Below are 19,278 nucleotides of genomic sequence, written 5' to 3'. Positions count from 1 at the left end.
ACTCCAAGGCACATCATAATGAAACTGGCAAAAAACAACGGCAAAGAAAAAATTCTCAAGGCAGCCAGGGAAAAGAAGAATACAACATATAAAGAAAGGCCCATTAGATTATCATTAGACTTCTCAGCAGAAACTCTACAAGCTAGAAGAGAGTGGACCCCAATATTTAAAGTCCTGAAAGAGAGGAACTTTCAGCCACAAATACTATACCCATCAAAGCTATCCTTCAAATATGAAGGAGAAATAAAAACATTCACAGATACAGAAAAGATGAGAGAATTTATCATCAGAAAACCCCCACTCCAGGAATTACTAAAGGGGGTTCTCCAATCAGATACAAAGAACAAAAAAAAAACCAGAGCCACAAGTAAAAGCTCCAAGAAGAACACAATAAAACCAAATTTAAACTGTGACAACAACAAAAAGAAAGGGGGGAAGAAGATGGAGATTAACAGTAGCAAAGGATGATGGAGTACAAAAGTACTCACAAAATAGTTCACTACAATCAACAGGGTAGGAACCCTTTTCATTACTTAAATGTAACCACTATTGAAAAAACCACCACAGAAGCACATGAGATAAAAAAGATAGCAACAGAGGAAAGATGTATGGAATACAACCAAATAAAAACAAAAGATGGAAAAACGAAAGAGAAGGATCAAACAAGACACAAAACTAACAGAAAGCAAGATATAAAATGGCAATAGGGAACTCACAAGTGTCAATATTTACACTAAATGTAAACGGATTAAACTCACCAATAAAAAGGCACAGAGTAGCAGAATGGATTAAAAAAGAAAATCCAACTGTATGCGGCCTACAGGAAACTCATCTAAGTAACAAGGATAAAAACAAATTCAAAGTGAAAGGCTGGAAAACAATACTCCAAGCAAATAACATCCAAAAAAAAGCAGGCGTAGCAATACTCATATCTGATAATGCTGACTACAAGACAGCAAAAGTACTCAGAGACAAAAATGGCCATTTCATAATGGCTAAGGGGACACTGAATCAAGAAGACATAACAATTCTTAATATATATGCACCAAACCAAGGAGCACAAAAATATATAACACAGCTACTTATTGACCTTAAAACAAAAACTGACAAAAATACAATCATACTTTGAGACCTCAATACACCGCTGACGGCTCTAGATCGGTCATCCAAACAGAGAATCAACAAAGATATAGTGGCCTTAAACAAAACACTAGAGCACCTGGATATGATAGACATCTACAGGACATTTCATCCCAAAGTGACTGAGTATACTTTTTTCTCCAGTGTACATGGATCATTCTCAAGAACTGACCATATCTTGGGCCACAAAAACAACCTCAGCAAATTCAGAAAAATCGAAGTTGTACCAAGCATATTTTCTGATCATAAAGCCTTGAAACTAGAATTCAAATGCAAAAAAGAGGAAAAAAAATCCCACAAAAACATGGAAACTAAACAACATACTTTTAAAAAATGAATGGGTCAAAGAAGAAATAAGTGCAGAGATCAAAAGATATATACAGACAAATGAAAATGACAAAAGCAGTGCAGCAAAATCAGTGATAAGTGGGAAGTTCATATCACTTCAGGCATATATGAACAAACAAGAGAGAGCCCAAGTGAACCACTTAACTTCACATCTTAAGGAACTAGAAAAAGAAGAACAAAGACAACCTAAAACCAGCCGAAGAAAGGAGATAATAAAAATCAGAGCAGAAATAAATGAAATAGAGAACGGAAAAACTATAGAAAAAATTAATAGAACAAGGAGCTGGTTCTTTGAAAAGATCAACAAAATTGACAAACCCTTGGCAAGACTTACCAAGGAAAAAAGAGAAAGAACTCATATAAACAAAATCCAAAATGAAAGAGGAGAAATCACTACGGACTCCGTAGATATACAAAGAATTATTGTAGAATACTATGAAAAACTTTATGCCACTAAATTCAACAACCTAGAAGAAATGGATAAATTCCTAGAACAATACAACCTTCCTAGACTGAGTCAAGAAGAAGCAGAAAGCCTAAACAGACCTATCAGTAGAGAAGAAATAGAAAAAACCATTAAAAACATACCCCAAAATAAAATTCCAGGCCCTGACAGCTATACCAGCGAATTTTATCAACCTTTCAAAGAAGATTTGGTTCCTATTCTACTGAAAGTCTTCCAAAAAATTGAAGAAGCAGCAATACTTCCAAACACATTTTATGAGGCCAACATAACCCTTATACCAAAACCAGGCAAGGATGGCACAAAAAAAGAAAACTACAGACCAATATCTCTAATGAATACAGATGCTAAAATACTAAACAAAATACTAGCAAATTGAATACAACAACATATTAAAAAAATAATACATCATGATCAAGTGGGATTCATCCCAGAATCTCAAGGATGGTTCAACATACGTAAAATGGTTAACGTAATACACCATATCAACAAAACAAAGAACAAAAACCACATGATCTTATCAATGGACGCAGAAAAGGCTTTCGATAAAATACAACACAATTTTATGTTTAAGACTCTCAACAAAATGGGTATAGAAGGAAAATATCTCAACATGATAAAGGCCATATATGATAAACCATCAGCTAACATCATATTAAATGGCACTAAACTGAAGGCTTTCCTCCTTAAATCAGGAACAAGACAGGGTTGTCCACTCTCTCCACTCTTATTTAATGTGGTACTAGAGGTTCTAGCCAGAGCAATCAGACAAGACAAAGAAATAAAAGGCATCCATATCGGAAAAGAAGCAGTAAAGGTATCACTTTTTGCAGATGATATCATCCTATACATCGAAAACCCCAAAGAATCCACAAAAAGACTACTAGAAACAATAAGCCAATACAGTAAGGTCGCAGGATACAAAATTAACATACAGAAGTCAATAGCCTTTCTATATGCCAACAATGAAACATTTGAGAACGAACTCAAAAGAATAATCCCCTTCACAATTGCAACAAAAAAATAAAATACTTAGGAATAAACATAATAAAGAATGTAAAGGACTTATATAATGAAAACTATAAACCATTGTTAGGGAAATCGAAAAAGATATAATGAGATGGAAGAATATACCTTGTTCTTGGCTAGGAAGAATAAATATAATCAAGATGGCCATATTACCCAAAGCAATATACAAATTTAATGCAATTCCCATCAAAGTTCCAATGACATTTTTTAAAAAAATAGAGCAAAATCATCAGATTTATATGGAAGTATAAAAAACCCGAATAGCCAAAGCAATCCTAAAGAAAAAGAATGAAGCTGGGGGCATTACAATACCTGACTTCAAACTATATTATAGGGCCATGACAATCAAAACAGCATGGTATTGGCAGAAAAATAGACACTCAGACCATTGGAACAGAATAGAAAGTCCAGAAATAAAACCACATATATATAGTCAAATAATTTTTGATAAAGGGGCCAACAACACACAATGGACAAAAGAAAGCCTCTTCAATAAACAGTGCTGGGAAAAGTGGAAAGCCACATGCAAAAGAATAAATCTTGACTACAGTTTGTCCCCCTGTACTAAAATTAACTCAAAATAGATCAAAGATCTAAACATAAGACCTGAAACAATAAAGTACATAGAAGAAGACATAGGTACTAAACTCATGGATCTGGGTTTTAAAGAGCATTTTATGAATTTGACTCTAAAGGCAAGAGAAGTGAAGGCAAAAATTAATGAATGGGACTATATCAGACTAAGAAGTTTTTGCTCAGCAAGAGAAACTGATAACAAAATAAACAGACAGCCAACTAAATGGGAAGTGTTATTTTCAAACAACAGCTCAGATAAGGGCCTAATATCCAAAATATACAAAGAACTCATAAAACTCAACAACAAACAAGCAAACAATCCAATAAAAAATGGGAAGAGGACATGAACAGACACTTCTCCCAGGAAGAAATACAAATGGCCAACAGATATATGAAAAGATGCTTATCTTTATTAGCTATTAGAGAAATGCAAATCAAAACTGCAATGAGATATCACCTCACACCTGTTTGATTAGCTATTATCAACAAGACGGGTAATAGCAAATGTTGGAGAGGCTGTGGAGAAAAAGGAACCCTCATACACTGTTGGTGGTAAGGTAAAGTAGTACAACCACTATGGAAGAAAGTATGTTAGTTCCTCAAAAAATTAAAAATAGAACTACCATATGACCCAACAATCCCTCTACTGGGAATGTACCCCCAAAACTCAAAAACACTGGTATGTAAAGACACATGCAGCCCCATGTTCACTGCAGCATTGTTCACAGTGGTCAGGATATGGAAACAACCAAAAAGCCCTTCAATAGATGATTGGATAAAGAAGATGTGGTACATATATATTATGGAATACTACTCAGCCATAGGAAATGATGACATCGGATCACTTACAACAACATGGATGGAACTTGATAACATTATACTGAGGTTAATATGTAAATCAGAAAAAACTAAGATCTATATGATTCCATACATACGTCAGACATAAAAATGAGACTCAGGGACATGGACAAGAGTGTGATGGTTACCGGGGGTGGGGAGGGGAAGGGAAGGGGCGGGGTGAGGGGAGGGGCACAAAGAAAACTACATAGAACAGTGGTTCTCAACCTTTCTAATGCCTTGACCCCGCAATACAGTTCCTCATGTTGTGGTGACCCCAAACCAAAAAATAATTTTGGTGGCTACTTCATAACTGTAATTTTGCTACAGTTATGATTTGGAATGTAAATACCTGATATGCATTATGTATTTTCCTATGGCTTTAGGCGACCTCACTGGGGTCGCAACTCACAGGTTGAGAACCGCTGACATAGAACGTGACAGAAGACTATATGACTTTGGGTGATGGGTATGCAACATAATGAAATGTCAAAATAACCTGGAGATGTTTTCTGTGAACCTATGTACCCAGATTGATTAATGTTACCCCATTAAAATTTAAAAATAAAAAAAGAAAGATAATTAACAGTTTCTGCCAAAAGAACTTTACTCTGGCCATCAAGCCCTTTATTAAGATAGGTATGCTCTGCGGGCAGGGTAATCATTGGCATAGCTCCAAAATGACAGGCCTTAAATGTCTGCTTAACATCTATTTAAAAGCCAGTAATATCAGTGCCAGTGAGAAGTATATTTTTTGGTTAGCTGTTTGTTTCCAAATTTCCCATAAAAATAATTGTTTCCTTCTGAAGGAACTGGACATATTCTCCTCTCCCCAGTTAGTATGGGGTGCGTATGGACCTCAGTTGATACACTGTTCCTATCCAGCCCTGTGATTTTATTTTTAATGGACTGTCTGTCCGTCTGGTCTGTCCCTAGGTTCACAGGACCCTGAGACGACCCTACTCCCCCTGCAGTCTCTCCAATGAACATGCCCCTTTCAATTACCCTCATCAATTACTACATCCAGGGCAGTAACATCCCACAGTAACCTGTAGGTGCTCATAATCTTCAACCAAGAAAGGCTGCTCATCTCATTAACACTGATGACACAGAGGAAGAGGTGGATCTAAAGCAATATCAGGAAGCAAGAGTAAAATATTAAGAATGGATTCTGAACCCTTGATTCTAGAAGGTGATCTGCATATTAAACAAGGATGAAGAACAGTGACAAGTCATGTTCTTTTGGCATATCAGTTAGTACTTAGCGATAAGTCTTATTTCCATACGTTTCCTCCTCTTCAAAAGTAATTATTCAAAAAAAAAATTTCTCCAGAATTGCAATATCAACATTAAACTCTTGGAAATGTACTTCTCACAGGAAAGCCCAAGGCTGGATGGCTATTCTGTCATGTCAGGAACCCAGGCTACCCTGTGCATTCTATTTCCGATAAAGTTAGGAGACAGGCAGTATTCACAAGTTCCAAAATACATTTAAAGCTGCCCAAAATAGCCAAAATCAAGTATAAGCCACATAAGAAGAAGCAAAGAGAAAAAACACATAGCACGCTATGTTCTCGAGGACCAGCAAAAACATATTTCTCAGCACTAAGCTTTAGAATCTGAAGTGCAAAGTCTGCATTACCACTGAATACTGAAACTGGAGTTAGCAAAGGGACATCTTCTGTTTTTAACAGGTTAAACTGGGGAGGGGGGCAGACTGACACAAAGACTCAAAGAGATGAATGAGCCATATTTAGAGAAAGAATTGGTTTCTTAGCAGTGGGGAAAAAGAAAGCCTTAAGGTTATAAACACAACTAGCCTGAATAACTACTAGCCCCTCCCTGCCACGTTAAAGCTCACCCCTCAACCTTGTGTAAACAGCTGGTTCAGGAAATCCTATACGTTCAAATATGGCTGACAATAAGGCAATTATACACATACCACTGACACATCAATTAAAAATAGGAAAGAGTATGAAAAGTAACCGAGAAGTCACAGAGACATTGCCAATGAATCATGAGAAGTTTCTAGCCAAATATTTTACAATGAATTTTAAAAACCAAATCAAGTCATTTGGCTATAAAGGAAAATCACAAAGCAGAAATAACTCAGGGATAAGGAATCTGGAAAACATGAATTGAAATGTGAGCTTGCAGAATTCAGAAAAGGGGAAAAAACAAGGTAATTGAAGATGGAAAAATAATATGTGTAGGAAGCACAGTGAGGGGCAAAGAAGATAGCAATGAGGAAATGCTTCAAACAAAGGGGAAATATTTAAAATGTAAGAGTTTGAAAACATGGAGAGGAAACGGTAGGTAGAAGTCAGATGCAGGAGAGCCACCCCACACCACACTGGAATCCGTCAAGAACAGAACGATGGAGCAGTATAAATCCTTAGAGATGAAATTCAAGAAAAACATTTCTAAAACCAAAGAAGAGTTAAACCTGATTAGTGGGCGCATATACAAACACACACGCCCCAGGCAGAATAGGTCAAACTGCAATGTGTCCTGTTATAGTTAATAGACTTATTATACAGTTATTAATGTAGATTTTGGCTTCTGACATGCTGAGTAAATATTCACCTAGTGACTAACAAAACAGCCTTTTCTCCACAAACCCGTCTTTCTGTCTTATCCTTGGTTCTTGGAATGTGACAAGCTACAAAATCACTTCCAAACGCAATACTGAAAAACCCCAAGATCTTTAAAACCTTGTTTTGTATACATTCTTTACTAAGGCAGGAAAGATAAAAAATGCATTTTAGAAAGACTTTCAGAAAAGATTGATATGAAAGGCTTTTCTGATAAGCTATATGTTCACTATAAATTCAGAAGATATTTTGGATTTCCACAAAATTTTATTATATGTTTCCATATTCCATTTGTCACATAGAGAGAAAAAAGGATAAAGTCAGAAAGTTTTTTTACTTACCTTGGATGCTCAAACTTGTCTATAAGGTCAACTTTTTCCACCAGGTCTCCTCCAATCGTTCGAACCAAGTCATAGAAATCATTTTCCATGTAGTTCTCCGAGGGCAACCAGAATGAAATGTCATTTATCACAGCAGGGTATTTGCTAAAAGGCTAACAATAGAAGAAAAGATAGATTGATTTGTTAGTTGGATGAGAATATTTAAACCTTTCATGAAAAGTTATACTTGGCTAATGAGAAAATGTTAGAAACATTATTTCAGCACTTGAATTTCCAGGAACAAAATGAACAAAAAAGGTAAGTCAATATTCAAAATTGGCAAATTCCATTATGAATCTTAATAGATTCTTATCACATTCATGTGTAACACTACCATTTATTATAGTTATATCACTATCAATGTTCAATTTAGTAGGAAGCAATTTGAATTTATCACAATTCAGTTTTTTCCATTTGAATACCAGGAGAGAGAAGTTCAAACTTAATTAACAAGCGATTCATTAACTTCTTGTGATACTTTCAGGAAGCCGTTTTATGGAGTAATAAGCGAGGGCTTGTCAAAATTGGTATTTCAATTAACAATGTCATTATTTGTTACTATTTCTAATTATTAAAATAAAGAAGTGAACTTTAAGTAATCATTTAGGGAGTTATTTTTCAAATTATGCCTCTAAGGATGTAATAAACACAATGTAGCCATTTCCTCCATTTCCCCATTTTTTTCCAGTTTATTAGAGTTCACTAGTTCATTATTATTTTGGATAGACATTTAAAATTAAGTAATTTTAGAAGTTATTGTATTTGTTTACATGGCTACTTTAGGTTTATAAATTGTAAAAAATGTTTTATTATTGTTTCATTATATAACTATGAAGTCCTAAGGGAATATCTGCTAACGCTATAAATTTGTTAGAAGGGCAATTTACAAACTGATTTACACCAAGCCTGATATCACTATTAACCTTTTGGCGACTAACCGATAAGAAAATGTATAAAGTTTTGGTTTTTTTTTTTAAGTGGGCAAAGAATTTGTGTTGTTTTTTTTAATTAATTTTAATGCAGTGACATTGATAAATCAAGTTACATATGTTCAGAGAAAACATCTCCAGATTATTTTGACATTTGATTATGTTGCAGACCCCTCACCCAAAGTCAAATTGTCTTTCGTCACCTTCTATCTGGTTTTCTTTGTGCCCCTCCCCCCCACAATGTATAAAGTTTTTAAAATAGCAACGCCTCTGAAAATCCAAAACTCAAACAGAAAAGATTATTCAGCTTGAAATAGCAATCAAGTTGTCTAACAAATGCATCCGTTTAGAATACACATTTCAAATGAACATCATTAAGCTGCTATCCAGGTTCTCCTGCCAAAGTACCAGAACTCCTGAAAAGCATCCATGTTTCCTTTCCTTCGGTCAAGACACCATGGTAAGTAATCCCTGGGTTACTGTAGCAACTGGAGACAACAGGAGTTTGGTGGCTACACGAGTTGCTTGTCCTTTGCCAGCACCCTTTTGCCAACACCTTTTTGCACCTTAATCAATATAGAAATTTAGAGAGATTATATAAAAGCCTGGGATTGCCAAGGTTAGCATGAAATCTCCTCTTCAACTGATCAAGCTGAGGTGTTGAGCTCTGACGTGAGACAAGATGACAGAAACAGGAGCATCTACAGCAGCAACCCGTTGACAACAGTTGGCATAAGAACACAGTCGGCCAGACTCTAGGCCCCCAAACATTAAAAATCCATATTACAGTAAATACAGTTTTTAAAATCATAGAGAAAAGCTCAGACCATTCTACTGCAAACCTAGCTCAAGCTAACAAATTATAATAAGTTTAAAGACTAAAAGAATCAATCATTATACCAATTAGTATGTCAGATGTGGGATACCTACTCTACTAGTGATTCTTGCTTTTTTTTTGAAGGGACAATAAAATTTTGTTTTGAAAATAAGAAGATAGCTACAGATCTTCAGGTTACAGAAAGGTAGACTTCCTGGTGCTTTACCAGAAGTAGTGTTAAAAACCATCCAGTGGCTTCCCATTGCTCTTAGGGTAAAGATCCCAGTTCTTAAAAGGCTCTACCTCTTTCCAACATTCTCCAAAGCTCAGAACAGTCTGGCTTATTTGGTTTCTTAAACACACCAAGCTACAAACTCCATATACCAGTGCCCATCCTCCCTACCCTACTTCTGGTTTTCAGCTACAGTGCTCACTTATTTTCCTACACTCTGTTAGTCCCTTGTTATGTTACTCTATACTTCTCCTTCATCACTGCAATTGTTTGAGTAGTTATTCACTTAGTTTATGTCTTCCAGGATGCTACAATCTTGAGGGTGGGATGTGTATCTTTGTTTCACCTCCAAATATCTATCATCTTGCATAGTCCCTGTGACACTGTGGGTACTAGGAATGAATTGCAGAGCTGCCTATGTGAGCAATGGCTACATCACAATGAATCAATTCAGCTGTTCTTCTCTAGCTGGGCCAGCTAATGGGCATATCAACTAAGTCAGGTATGGAATGGACTTGCCTCCATCCCAGGCTAGGCTGCGATGAGGAGATAGTGACAATGTGCAAAGACAAAGAGGCTACAAGTGGACAGGCCAAGTGACATGGTAGGGACTTGCTATTCCACAATCACAGAATCAGGAATTTTAAAATTAAAAGGGAACTGATAACCTAAATAAAGAGGTAAACAGAGGCAAGCTCAAATTACAGAAATTGAGTTTATTTGGGTATAGCAGAGAAATTACAATTCATGAAACACATGCTGTAATGAGCCACAGGTGGGTCCACTGAAGGTTTGAGGCAAGAAGTACAAAGAGGGGGAGAGCCAGCCAGCACTCAAGCAGTAAGTTCCTCAGATGGGGAGAGGTTCTTCATGATTTTCACTGGCAGAGGATAAGTCCCGGTCTTGTGGCAATCAGGAATTTACCGAAAATCTGCCTCTTAGTTCTTCAGCTCTGAGGGTGCACAGGCGAGAATCTCCATTTCATATTCTCTGGTTCCATTTTAGAATGAAATCCTTTTACAGACCTTAAAGAGCATTTAATATTATTTGTATTTTCTCATTTCTTTTCTTGATCTATTTCATTGTGTATGTTACATGCTGCTAAGTTGGCACTGACTCATGGTGACCGTCCACAATGTCCTGACCTCAGCAGCCCTGCTGAGCTCCTGTGGACTCATACCTATAGCTTCTTTTATAGAGTCAATCCATCTTCTATTTGGTCTTCCTATCCTTCTGCCTGCTATTTTTCCCCAATACTACTGTAGTTTTATCAAATAACCACCTACTGATTAGTTCTTTTGAGAAGAATTAATTCTATAATTCTTGTTTGTTTTTAAAAAATTAAAAAGGGAATCAAAACTATAGATATAACAGACTTTTAAAATCACAAGTGAATATTATGAACGAGTTTGATAACTTGGATTATATGGGCAATTTTCACTCAAGACAGAACATTTAAACCTATGACTGTACCACATTGGGTTATCAGTCCAATCTTACATAAGTGTCTGACTCAGATGACTAATCGTACCACCTTATCAAATATTTAATGTAAAGGTAGTTGCTTTCGTACATAAACTGTTTCATGAAAACAGAAAAGGAGGAAAACACAACTAATTTTATGAGAACACTATAAATTTTAAGCCAAAGCTGGACAAATATAGTATATTTCATTAAAAAGTTGTAAACCGGCCCTGGCTGGTTGGCTCAGTGGTAGAGTGTTGGCCTGGCACGTGGAAGTCCCGGGTTTGATTCCAGCCAGGCACACAGGAGAAGCGCCCATCTGCTTCTCCACCCCTCTCCCTCAACTTTCTCTCTCTCTCTCTCTTCCCCTCCCGCAGCCAAGGCTCCATTGGAGCCAAGTCATCCCAGGCACTGAGGATGGCTCCATGGCCTCTGCCTTAGGAACTAGAATGGCTCCACCTGCAGTGGAGTCAGTCTGTCTGACCCCCCCCCGCCCCACCCCCCCACTTCTCATTGGAAAAATACAAAAAGAAAAAGTTGTAGACCAACAACTTAATAGCATATTAACATAGTATTACAAAATAACCAAGTAAGGTTTTCCCAAAATAATGAGAATGATTTAAAACCAAAACAATCTGCTAATTTATATCTAGTATAAAGAAAAAAAATTGTGACTTTTCAAAGACAGGAAGCATTTGATAAATGCAATATTTATTATAAAAAATTTTGGTAAACTATAAATAAAAGAAAAATAACCTTAACAAGGTATTTAACAAGAACCTACAGCAAACATATTTAATGTTAAATATTTTTAGGAGCATTTCAATTACAATCAAGAGTAAGATAAGGGTATCCACTCTCACCTTTCCTCTTTCTCATTATAAATCCTAACCAGGCAATAAACAGAAAAAGCTGTGAACTAAGTGATTGAAATGAGATAGGCAGAGGTTGTGATTCTAAATTTAAATCTTTCTTACCAGGTATATGACTTGGACAAACTGCTTAATCTCTGCTTTCACTTTTATCTAAAGAATGGAGGCATTTTAATATCTGCTTCATATAATAATTACTTTTTCATATATAGTTATATTATACACACAATACATAAGATTTAAAGTGAATGAAACAGAGATACATATCACTGGCTAAAATTTAAAAACATGTTGAGTTTTTTAAAAATATAAGTTTTCTTAAGATATATACAGTATGATATTTATATGAAGTTAAAAGATAAGATAATAATATATGTATAAATTATATTAAAACAGATGTGGGAAGACTATCTATACTAGACTTTAGAACAATAATTACCTCCGAGGAAGGAGGGGAAAGTATTCAAAAAAAGGGTATAAAAGAAACATCAACTTTATTTTTAAAGATACAAAAGAGTCCAGGTTCAACTTAGATTTGTGCAGCAAATGCACCGAGTGACTTCGCACACTAGAGGTGTTGGCTGGGTTGGGGCAGAGGTGGGTGGTACTCCCCAGTAAATAAGGTCCGCCCAACTTATACAGTGGTACCTTCGTGCAGTTTGAAGGTAAACATCCTTGTCACTCTGTCTTCTCATTAGAGGCTAGTAAAATATGCTACCCCAGAATCCACTACTTTGGGATAAGGATTCTTTTGAGCTGAGGACAATTGAGAAGCTGATACAAGAAAAGCACTCACCCCTCCCAGATTTGCCGGAGAGTGGCACTTAGCCCCAGCACAGAGCCTAGCTGGCAAACACCAGTTGCATCTTGTTGAACTGACCGCACTAGGGGCTTGTGTTCACATTTTCCAAGGTTTCCTGAAATTTTTGGATTTTTAAAAATAATAATTATGGTTCCAAATAGAGCATTTTTCCATGTCATCTGGGTCACATAAATTTGATTTCCAAAGATGTTGTTATTCTTCCCCTTTACTTTCCTTTGAAATAGATTTATTTATGAAGTTTGACTCCCATACCACTTTCCTCTCCCCAGGGCTTTCTCCTCTTTTCCTTTCAAAGGCTCAGATCCCCCTTCAGACCCGAATCTCCAGACTTGCAGCTGAAGTGCCTGAATCCAGCTACTTAACAGTGTCATGTTTAATTGATTTTATTCTGCCCTTTCTCCAGATTGTTTAGATAAAAGAATAACTCATGTATTTGAGGTCTTCTCCCTTTTTTAAAAAAAAGCATTTAAGGCTATAAGGGCTCTTCTATGTACCTCTTTACTACTGCTCACAAAAATTTGGGGGATATTTTCAAACTGAATATGAAACAATAAAATATCCTCTAATTTTTGTGAGTGGTACATATCCCACAAGCTTATTCTTTCAATAAGTTTCTCCTTTCTGGCATTCTATTTGGGTTGATCAATATTTTAAAATATTTTAATATTTTCCCTCCTTAGTTTAAAATGCTGTAAGTTGTATTTTCATTCTTTACACACACACACACACACACACACACACACACACACACACACACACACACCCTTTAATAAATATTCTAAAACCTAACTTTATTTAGGGTCTCTATTCAGCTCCTAAGTAACATAGGAACCTTAGTTTCTTTTAACAGCTTTTCTCCCAACTATTAGCGTTATCTTTTAAAAAGCACACACGAAGTAGTTATCTAAAGCAACAGTTAACCTTAAGTTAAAAGTTGTTTTTTAATTCTATAGTTCTTATTTTTATCCCACCTCTTTATTGGGAGACAATTCTCCATGGAATTTCTACACAACTTGTAACCGCCTGTACAACAGCCTTGGAAGACAGAGGTGGTCTCTCTCCGGGGAGCAGAGAGCAGGTTCGTCTCCACCAGGATAATAAAGACAATGTTTTCCTCGGGTGTACAGATTGTGTGGTGTTCTAACAATCTCTTTAAAAGACTGGCAGGAAAACAAGCAAACAACACAATTGTACAAACCGAAGACTGAAGGTTTTATAAACTCCAGGGTTTTCAGCTGTGCTCTAAGCCCGGTGTGTGGCCAGTATCCAGCCTCCTCGGGGTTTTGGGGGTGAGAAGAACCAATGTGAATAGGAAACTCCCGCTGCCTCTGTGCTGTGCTGTCGTTATCAAGTCTCTGACCCAGGAGGCTCACGTCATTCTGCTAGCAGCCATGACATGTGTGGCAGGGTCCCTTGCTCACTTGCAAGTATGGTAAAACCTTAGACCTTTCACGGTTTCTGACACAGCCTTCCTTCCTTTTTGCTTTTGTTCTTGCAGGTGAACACCCTTTAATAGTTCTTTCAGTGAATGTATGTGGGAGGGAAAACCTCTCATTATTTATATGTCTGAAATCCTCACACAAATAATTTGGCAGGGCACAAAATTGCAGGTTTATAGTTGTCTCCCCTCTGCACTTTAAAAAATATTTTCCTGCACCTGTTAGTAATGATGACAAGTCTGCCGTCAGTCGGTGCTGTTTCTTCCTAGGAAATCTGTCCTCTTCCTAGCAGTTTTAGAGTGTTGTCTTGATCCTTGAGGCTCTGCACTTTGATTCTGATTAGGTCAGGCCTGCTTTTATCTTTCTTCTGCTCAGTACTCAGTGTGCTCTCAATCAGAGGGTTCCCATTCAGAAACTTCCAGCCATTGCTTCTCCGCCATTCCTTTCACTGTCTTTTTAAACTGCAACAAAACATATTGCAGAGCTTCTTGACCTATCTTCCATTTTTCTTAACTGACCTGTTTTAGGTTTTAATCTGTACGTGTTTGTGCTGTCCTCAGGGTGAATTCCCTAACAGCTTTTCAGTTTCTAATTCTCCCTTCAAGTGAGCCTAGTTTCATGTGTTGTTTTCTTCTTCGTTTCAATAAATCTATTAATCATTTCTGATGTTTCTTTTTTCATATCTATTTACATTTCAGGCTTGCTTGTTTTTGCTCCTTATTCAGAAATTCCTATTCTTTTTCTTGTTCTTTTTTTAATGGTTATTATTCTTACACTGATCTCTTTGAGGACATTAGGCATTTTTCAAAAAGAATGCTTTCTAATTTTGCTTTAACCCCCAGTGAATTCAGATTCTGATTGATTTGCTTGGCTGACATATGGTTTGCAATGTGGGCGTGTTGGCCTACCCTCTATGGGAGATAACTGCTGACATTCTCTCACTAATCACCCCTCCTTGGTTAGAGGTTTCTACCTGTATTCCTAACCCAAGAATGAAGCTGGTAGTGTTGTCTGGGTTCCTGCCCAGTGGTGATACTGAGGATGCTGCAACTGGGGTGCTTTATCTCAGTCTCTGCTAAAGAGGGCACGTCTCTGTCCCGTTGTCTTCTAGGCATCAACACTTCCTGTAAGCTAGAGGTCACAGCAGGCAGCAACAGCCCAATGATTACTGCCTCCCATCCACAGGGAGGCTGGACCACCACCGGCCTTAAGCTTCAAGTAGAGCGTGTGCTCTGGCCCTTTCAGCCCTGACACACCACTAAGCTAAACGGGTTCCCTCTCTACTTATGACCCTGGAGCCCCCAGTGTGTCTCCCATCTCACTCTCTGCTTTGTGTTTGTCCCTTGTCTATTGGTAAAAATCTTTTTTAAGTAGAGAAGGGGAAGGTATGGGTCTTTCTCATGTTCTTTTCTGAGATTTTTACCTATCACTGCTGTGTGTATGGAGGAGGTAAAGACAAAACAATACCAACTTGACTCGCCATAATTTCTTACACACTGGTTCTTAACTTTGTGGGGAAGGGGACACAGACCACTCTGAGAATATGATAAATGAGTGATACCCTTGTTTCAGAACAGTACTTGTTCTTAGGAACAGAAATTTTTGTACAGAATTTCTAGGATTAGACCCAGTAAAAGTCATTCAAGGAGTCACAATAAGGACCCCCATCTTTGATCCATATTCAAAATTATGTCAATAGTTCAAATATAGACAAATGAGATTATTGTACTAAGGGTGCTAAAAATACCAAAAGCATTCTTTACTAACTTAAGATATACATGTGTATGTATGTATGTATAATTTATGGTAATAAAACCCTATGTGAAGGTATCATTGCTTGTCTGTCGTAGCTTGAAATGCAGTCATATTTATATAAATAAAAGTCTCCTTTTTTTATGGGCTGGACTAAGAAACCCCCTACTTGAAGCCGGGGACAACGCTGAACAGCCAGCCTCATTTCAGAGCGGCCCGAGGGTGGCCAAGGCCTTTGTTGTACAGCACCAGAGGCCCACTTCTCCCTCTGTCCTACCCTGCTTCAGCCCCTTCCACTCCACAGTGACAGCACCCAACAATACCCTCCCAGCATGCTAACCTCTGTGTCAGAGTCTGCTTTCTGGGGAGAACTTGACCTAGACATCAACAAAATGTCAGCAACCAGATCACAAGACAATTTTGTGTGTCTAGGGGGATAGTAAACATCAAGGATCTTATGTGTAGAGTGAGGCAGGTCTGGATTAGAACTGGGTCCCTGTTGCCAGGTCTGTAACATACAGCAGTGGCTCTCTCATGGCACCTGGCAACCTTGCACGTGACCTACACAGGCCACACAGACAAAGAGAACCACAGCTCACCCCCATCTTGGCAGGATGCCTTGTGATCCTCCTGGGGATGATGAGAGGTCTGTGAGAAGCTGCTAAGAGGCCATCTCTTTTCCACCTCCTGCCCTCCTGCCCCTGGAAGGCTACCCTGTGGCAGTTCCTCACCACCTGCGAAGTTCTTTTGGCCTCACACACCTCAGGACTCAGGACAGGCCTGGAGATGAAACTCTAGCTACAGTCAAGAACTGGCTCTGCAGCAAGGGATGCTGGAACCATCCATGCTGTTGCAGACTGAATCATGACCCATCACCCTAGTACAGATTTAAATGTCAGGGTGCTAACCCCAATAACTCAGAACAGAGTCTTACTTGGAGAAAGGTCTTTATAGAGGCAGTCAAGTCAAATGATGTAATTAGGGTGGGCCCTGATCCGATACGACTGGTGTTCTTATAAAAGGGAAAATTTGGACACAGAGACATATAGACAGGGAAGAAGCCATGTGAGGATGCTTCTACAAGATAAGGCCTGCTGATGACTGTCAGTAGACCACCAGAAGGTAGAAAAAGACCTTGGCCAGATTCTTCCTAACACCATATGGTTCCTCAGAAGAAACCAAGCTGCCAGCCCTTGATCCTGAGCTTCCAGCCTCCAGGACTGAGACAATGGATTCTGTTGTTTACGTTCTGCGGCCAGTGCTCCTTTGTTAGAGCTCTAGGAAACCGGCAGAGCCCTTGTTGTTCCAGGATCATTGTCCTCTGGTGTGTGGGCGAAAAGCCATGGGGAGCTGGCATCTTTCACTACTCTTCTTTCTACAGTCTGTGTATGTGACAAACTTCAAGGTGGTTCACTGGGTCTTTACCCGCCAGATCGGCCAAGTACAGGAGATAAACCCTGGGCTTTGGCCTGCTTGGGATGTTCCCATGCCTGAGGCACAGTCACCTACCTCAGTGTCTTCATCCATGAAATGGAGATAGTACCTACTTCAGCCAACGGCAGTGATGATGACATAAAGTGACTGTGGGGAGGGGAGGGGTGGGGTATCTAAGTAGTGAGATTCTGTTTAACAAAAACCCATCCTAACTGACCTCTTGCTCCAGGCTCACCCCTACCCCCCATATTTAAAATACAAATATCTCCATGTACCTTCTAAGGTCAAAATCCTCAAATGCTCCCTTCTAAGCCTTTATAAAGCCAGAATTCTCAGCCCCTCTGTACCTATTCATAAATATCCTCAAGGAAGATGATCTTAAACTGGGTAACGCAACCTGGTATGATAGTACTTTTATTCCAGTGAAGTTTGTTTCTACATCAGAATCTTCTTCTTAGCTCAAATGCTCTTCTCTCTTTGGACATTTCCGAGGCGGGATCACAAGAGCATCACCCTCCACAATGCAGCTTTGCTGCACTAGGCCAGGCCAGTGTTATTAAGTCAGGCTCTTTCTTCCTCCTTTTAGGCAAAGCTGTTTCATTTATTTATTTGGAGGTTTTAAAATTATTTTGGCAGTCACTCTAATGGGAGAGTAGCTTCTTTAACAAGTGCTCCACAGAGTTCTGAAACTGTCAAGGTGACTTCTAGTCAGCTTTTAACCAAAGCCAAATTTAGGAGGATCATTTTGTAGTCCCCTGGGCATTGTTTCTCTTTCTAGATTAAAACACACACCCCCTTGGTCCTTATTATAATAGTATCATTAACAGTTACCTTCCATGGGCACTCACTGTGTGCCATGGGCTGTGCCTGGCACTTTCTATGGGCCATCTTATTCATGCATGGCATAAATAACACTAATGGGAGATGACCACTATTACTATGCCCACTGTGGCTATGAGGAAACTGAGGGTTACAGCCCGAGGTCAAACAGCCAGGAAGTGGCAAAGCTGACAGTAAGTGCAGGGCCAGGTTATGCTGTCGACCGCGGTGCTTTAAGGCCTCCTATTTAAAACAAAGGGCTCACGGCCCTAGACAGTTGGCTCAGTGGTAGAGCATTGGCCTGGCGTGCGGGAGTCTCTTGTTCGATTCCCGGCCAGGGCACTCAGGAGAAGCGCCCATCTGCTTCTCCACCCCTCCCCCTCTCCTTCCTCTCTGTCTCTCTCTTCCCCTCCCACAGCCGAGGCTCCATTAGAGCAAAGTTTGCCCAGGCGCTGAGGATGGCTCCGTGGCCTCTGCCTCAGGCGCTAGAATAGCTCTGGTCGCAACAGAGCGATGCCCCAGATGGGCAAAGCATCGCCCCCTGGTGGGCATGCCGGGTGGATCCTGGTCAGGCGCATGCGGGAGTCTGTCTGACTGCCTCCCGTTTCCAAGTTCAGAAAAATATATACACACACACACACAAAATTAGAAAATAAGACTAAGGGCTCACAGGAAATCGGTTCCTATCACCTTTTCCAGAAGCATCATATTCAGCCTAATTAACAACTGCGTAAGGAAGGCCAAATCTAACATTTATCCCCATGGTGCTTTTGATGACATTGCCTTTTCAAATGACTCACTGAGCTTTTTAGGTTAATTATCTTGATTTATAAGCATATCCAGTCAATTTAAAGTCCATCTGATTGTTTTTTTTATCAAAATTAACTCAGAAATCAGTTTTATTTATGAAAATAGTATGCTTAACCAATTACTTTGCTCTATATTCAGATGTTTGATGGTCCTTACTTTAATTCCATCTATTTATTTTATTTTTTAAAACTCTTAAATTATTTTTATTTATTAATTTTTAGAGAGAGAAAAGGGGAGGAGAAAACATGGGGAAGGGAGAGAGAGATTGATTTGTTGTTCCGCTTATGCATTCATTGGTTGCTCCTTGTATGTGCCCTGACTAGGGATGGAACCTGCATCTTCAGTGTATCAGGGTGATGCACTAACCAACTGAGCTACTGGCAAGGGCTCCATCTGTTCATTTTAAAATAAAGAACTGCTTATGACATTTAGCTGGCAGGTGGGGAACTTTGCAAATTCAGGTTGTTCTAACTCATGATTGCATGCTGCCTTGATGTTACACATTTTCTCTCCTCGTTCC

The 19,278-nt window shown here is 38.7% G+C and overlaps 1 protein-coding gene across 9 annotated transcripts in view; it reads right to left on the bottom strand.

Moving 5' to 3' along the window:
* The window catches only part of FARS2 (phenylalanyl-tRNA synthetase 2, mitochondrial), a 659,092-nt gene that overhangs the window by 186,722 nt on the left and 453,092 nt on the right, over positions 1-19,278 (bottom strand). For all 9 annotated transcript variants that reach the window (XM_066376963.1, XM_066376966.1, XM_066376958.1 and 6 more), the window contains one exon: positions 7,329-7,480. In XM_066376963.1, the coding sequence (XP_066233060.1) occupies positions 7,329-7,480 (152 nt within the window). The remainder of the gene's footprint in view (positions 1-7,328; positions 7,481-19,278) is intronic.

Source organism: Saccopteryx leptura, chromosome 3, assembly GCF_036850995.1.
Source record: "Saccopteryx leptura isolate mSacLep1 chromosome 3, mSacLep1_pri_phased_curated, whole genome shotgun sequence".
NCBI classification, from domain to species: Eukaryota; Metazoa; Chordata; class Mammalia; order Chiroptera; family Emballonuridae; genus Saccopteryx; species Saccopteryx leptura.
Note: the sequence above shows the minus strand (reverse complement) of the source record. Positions and strands in the feature narration are given on the sequence as shown.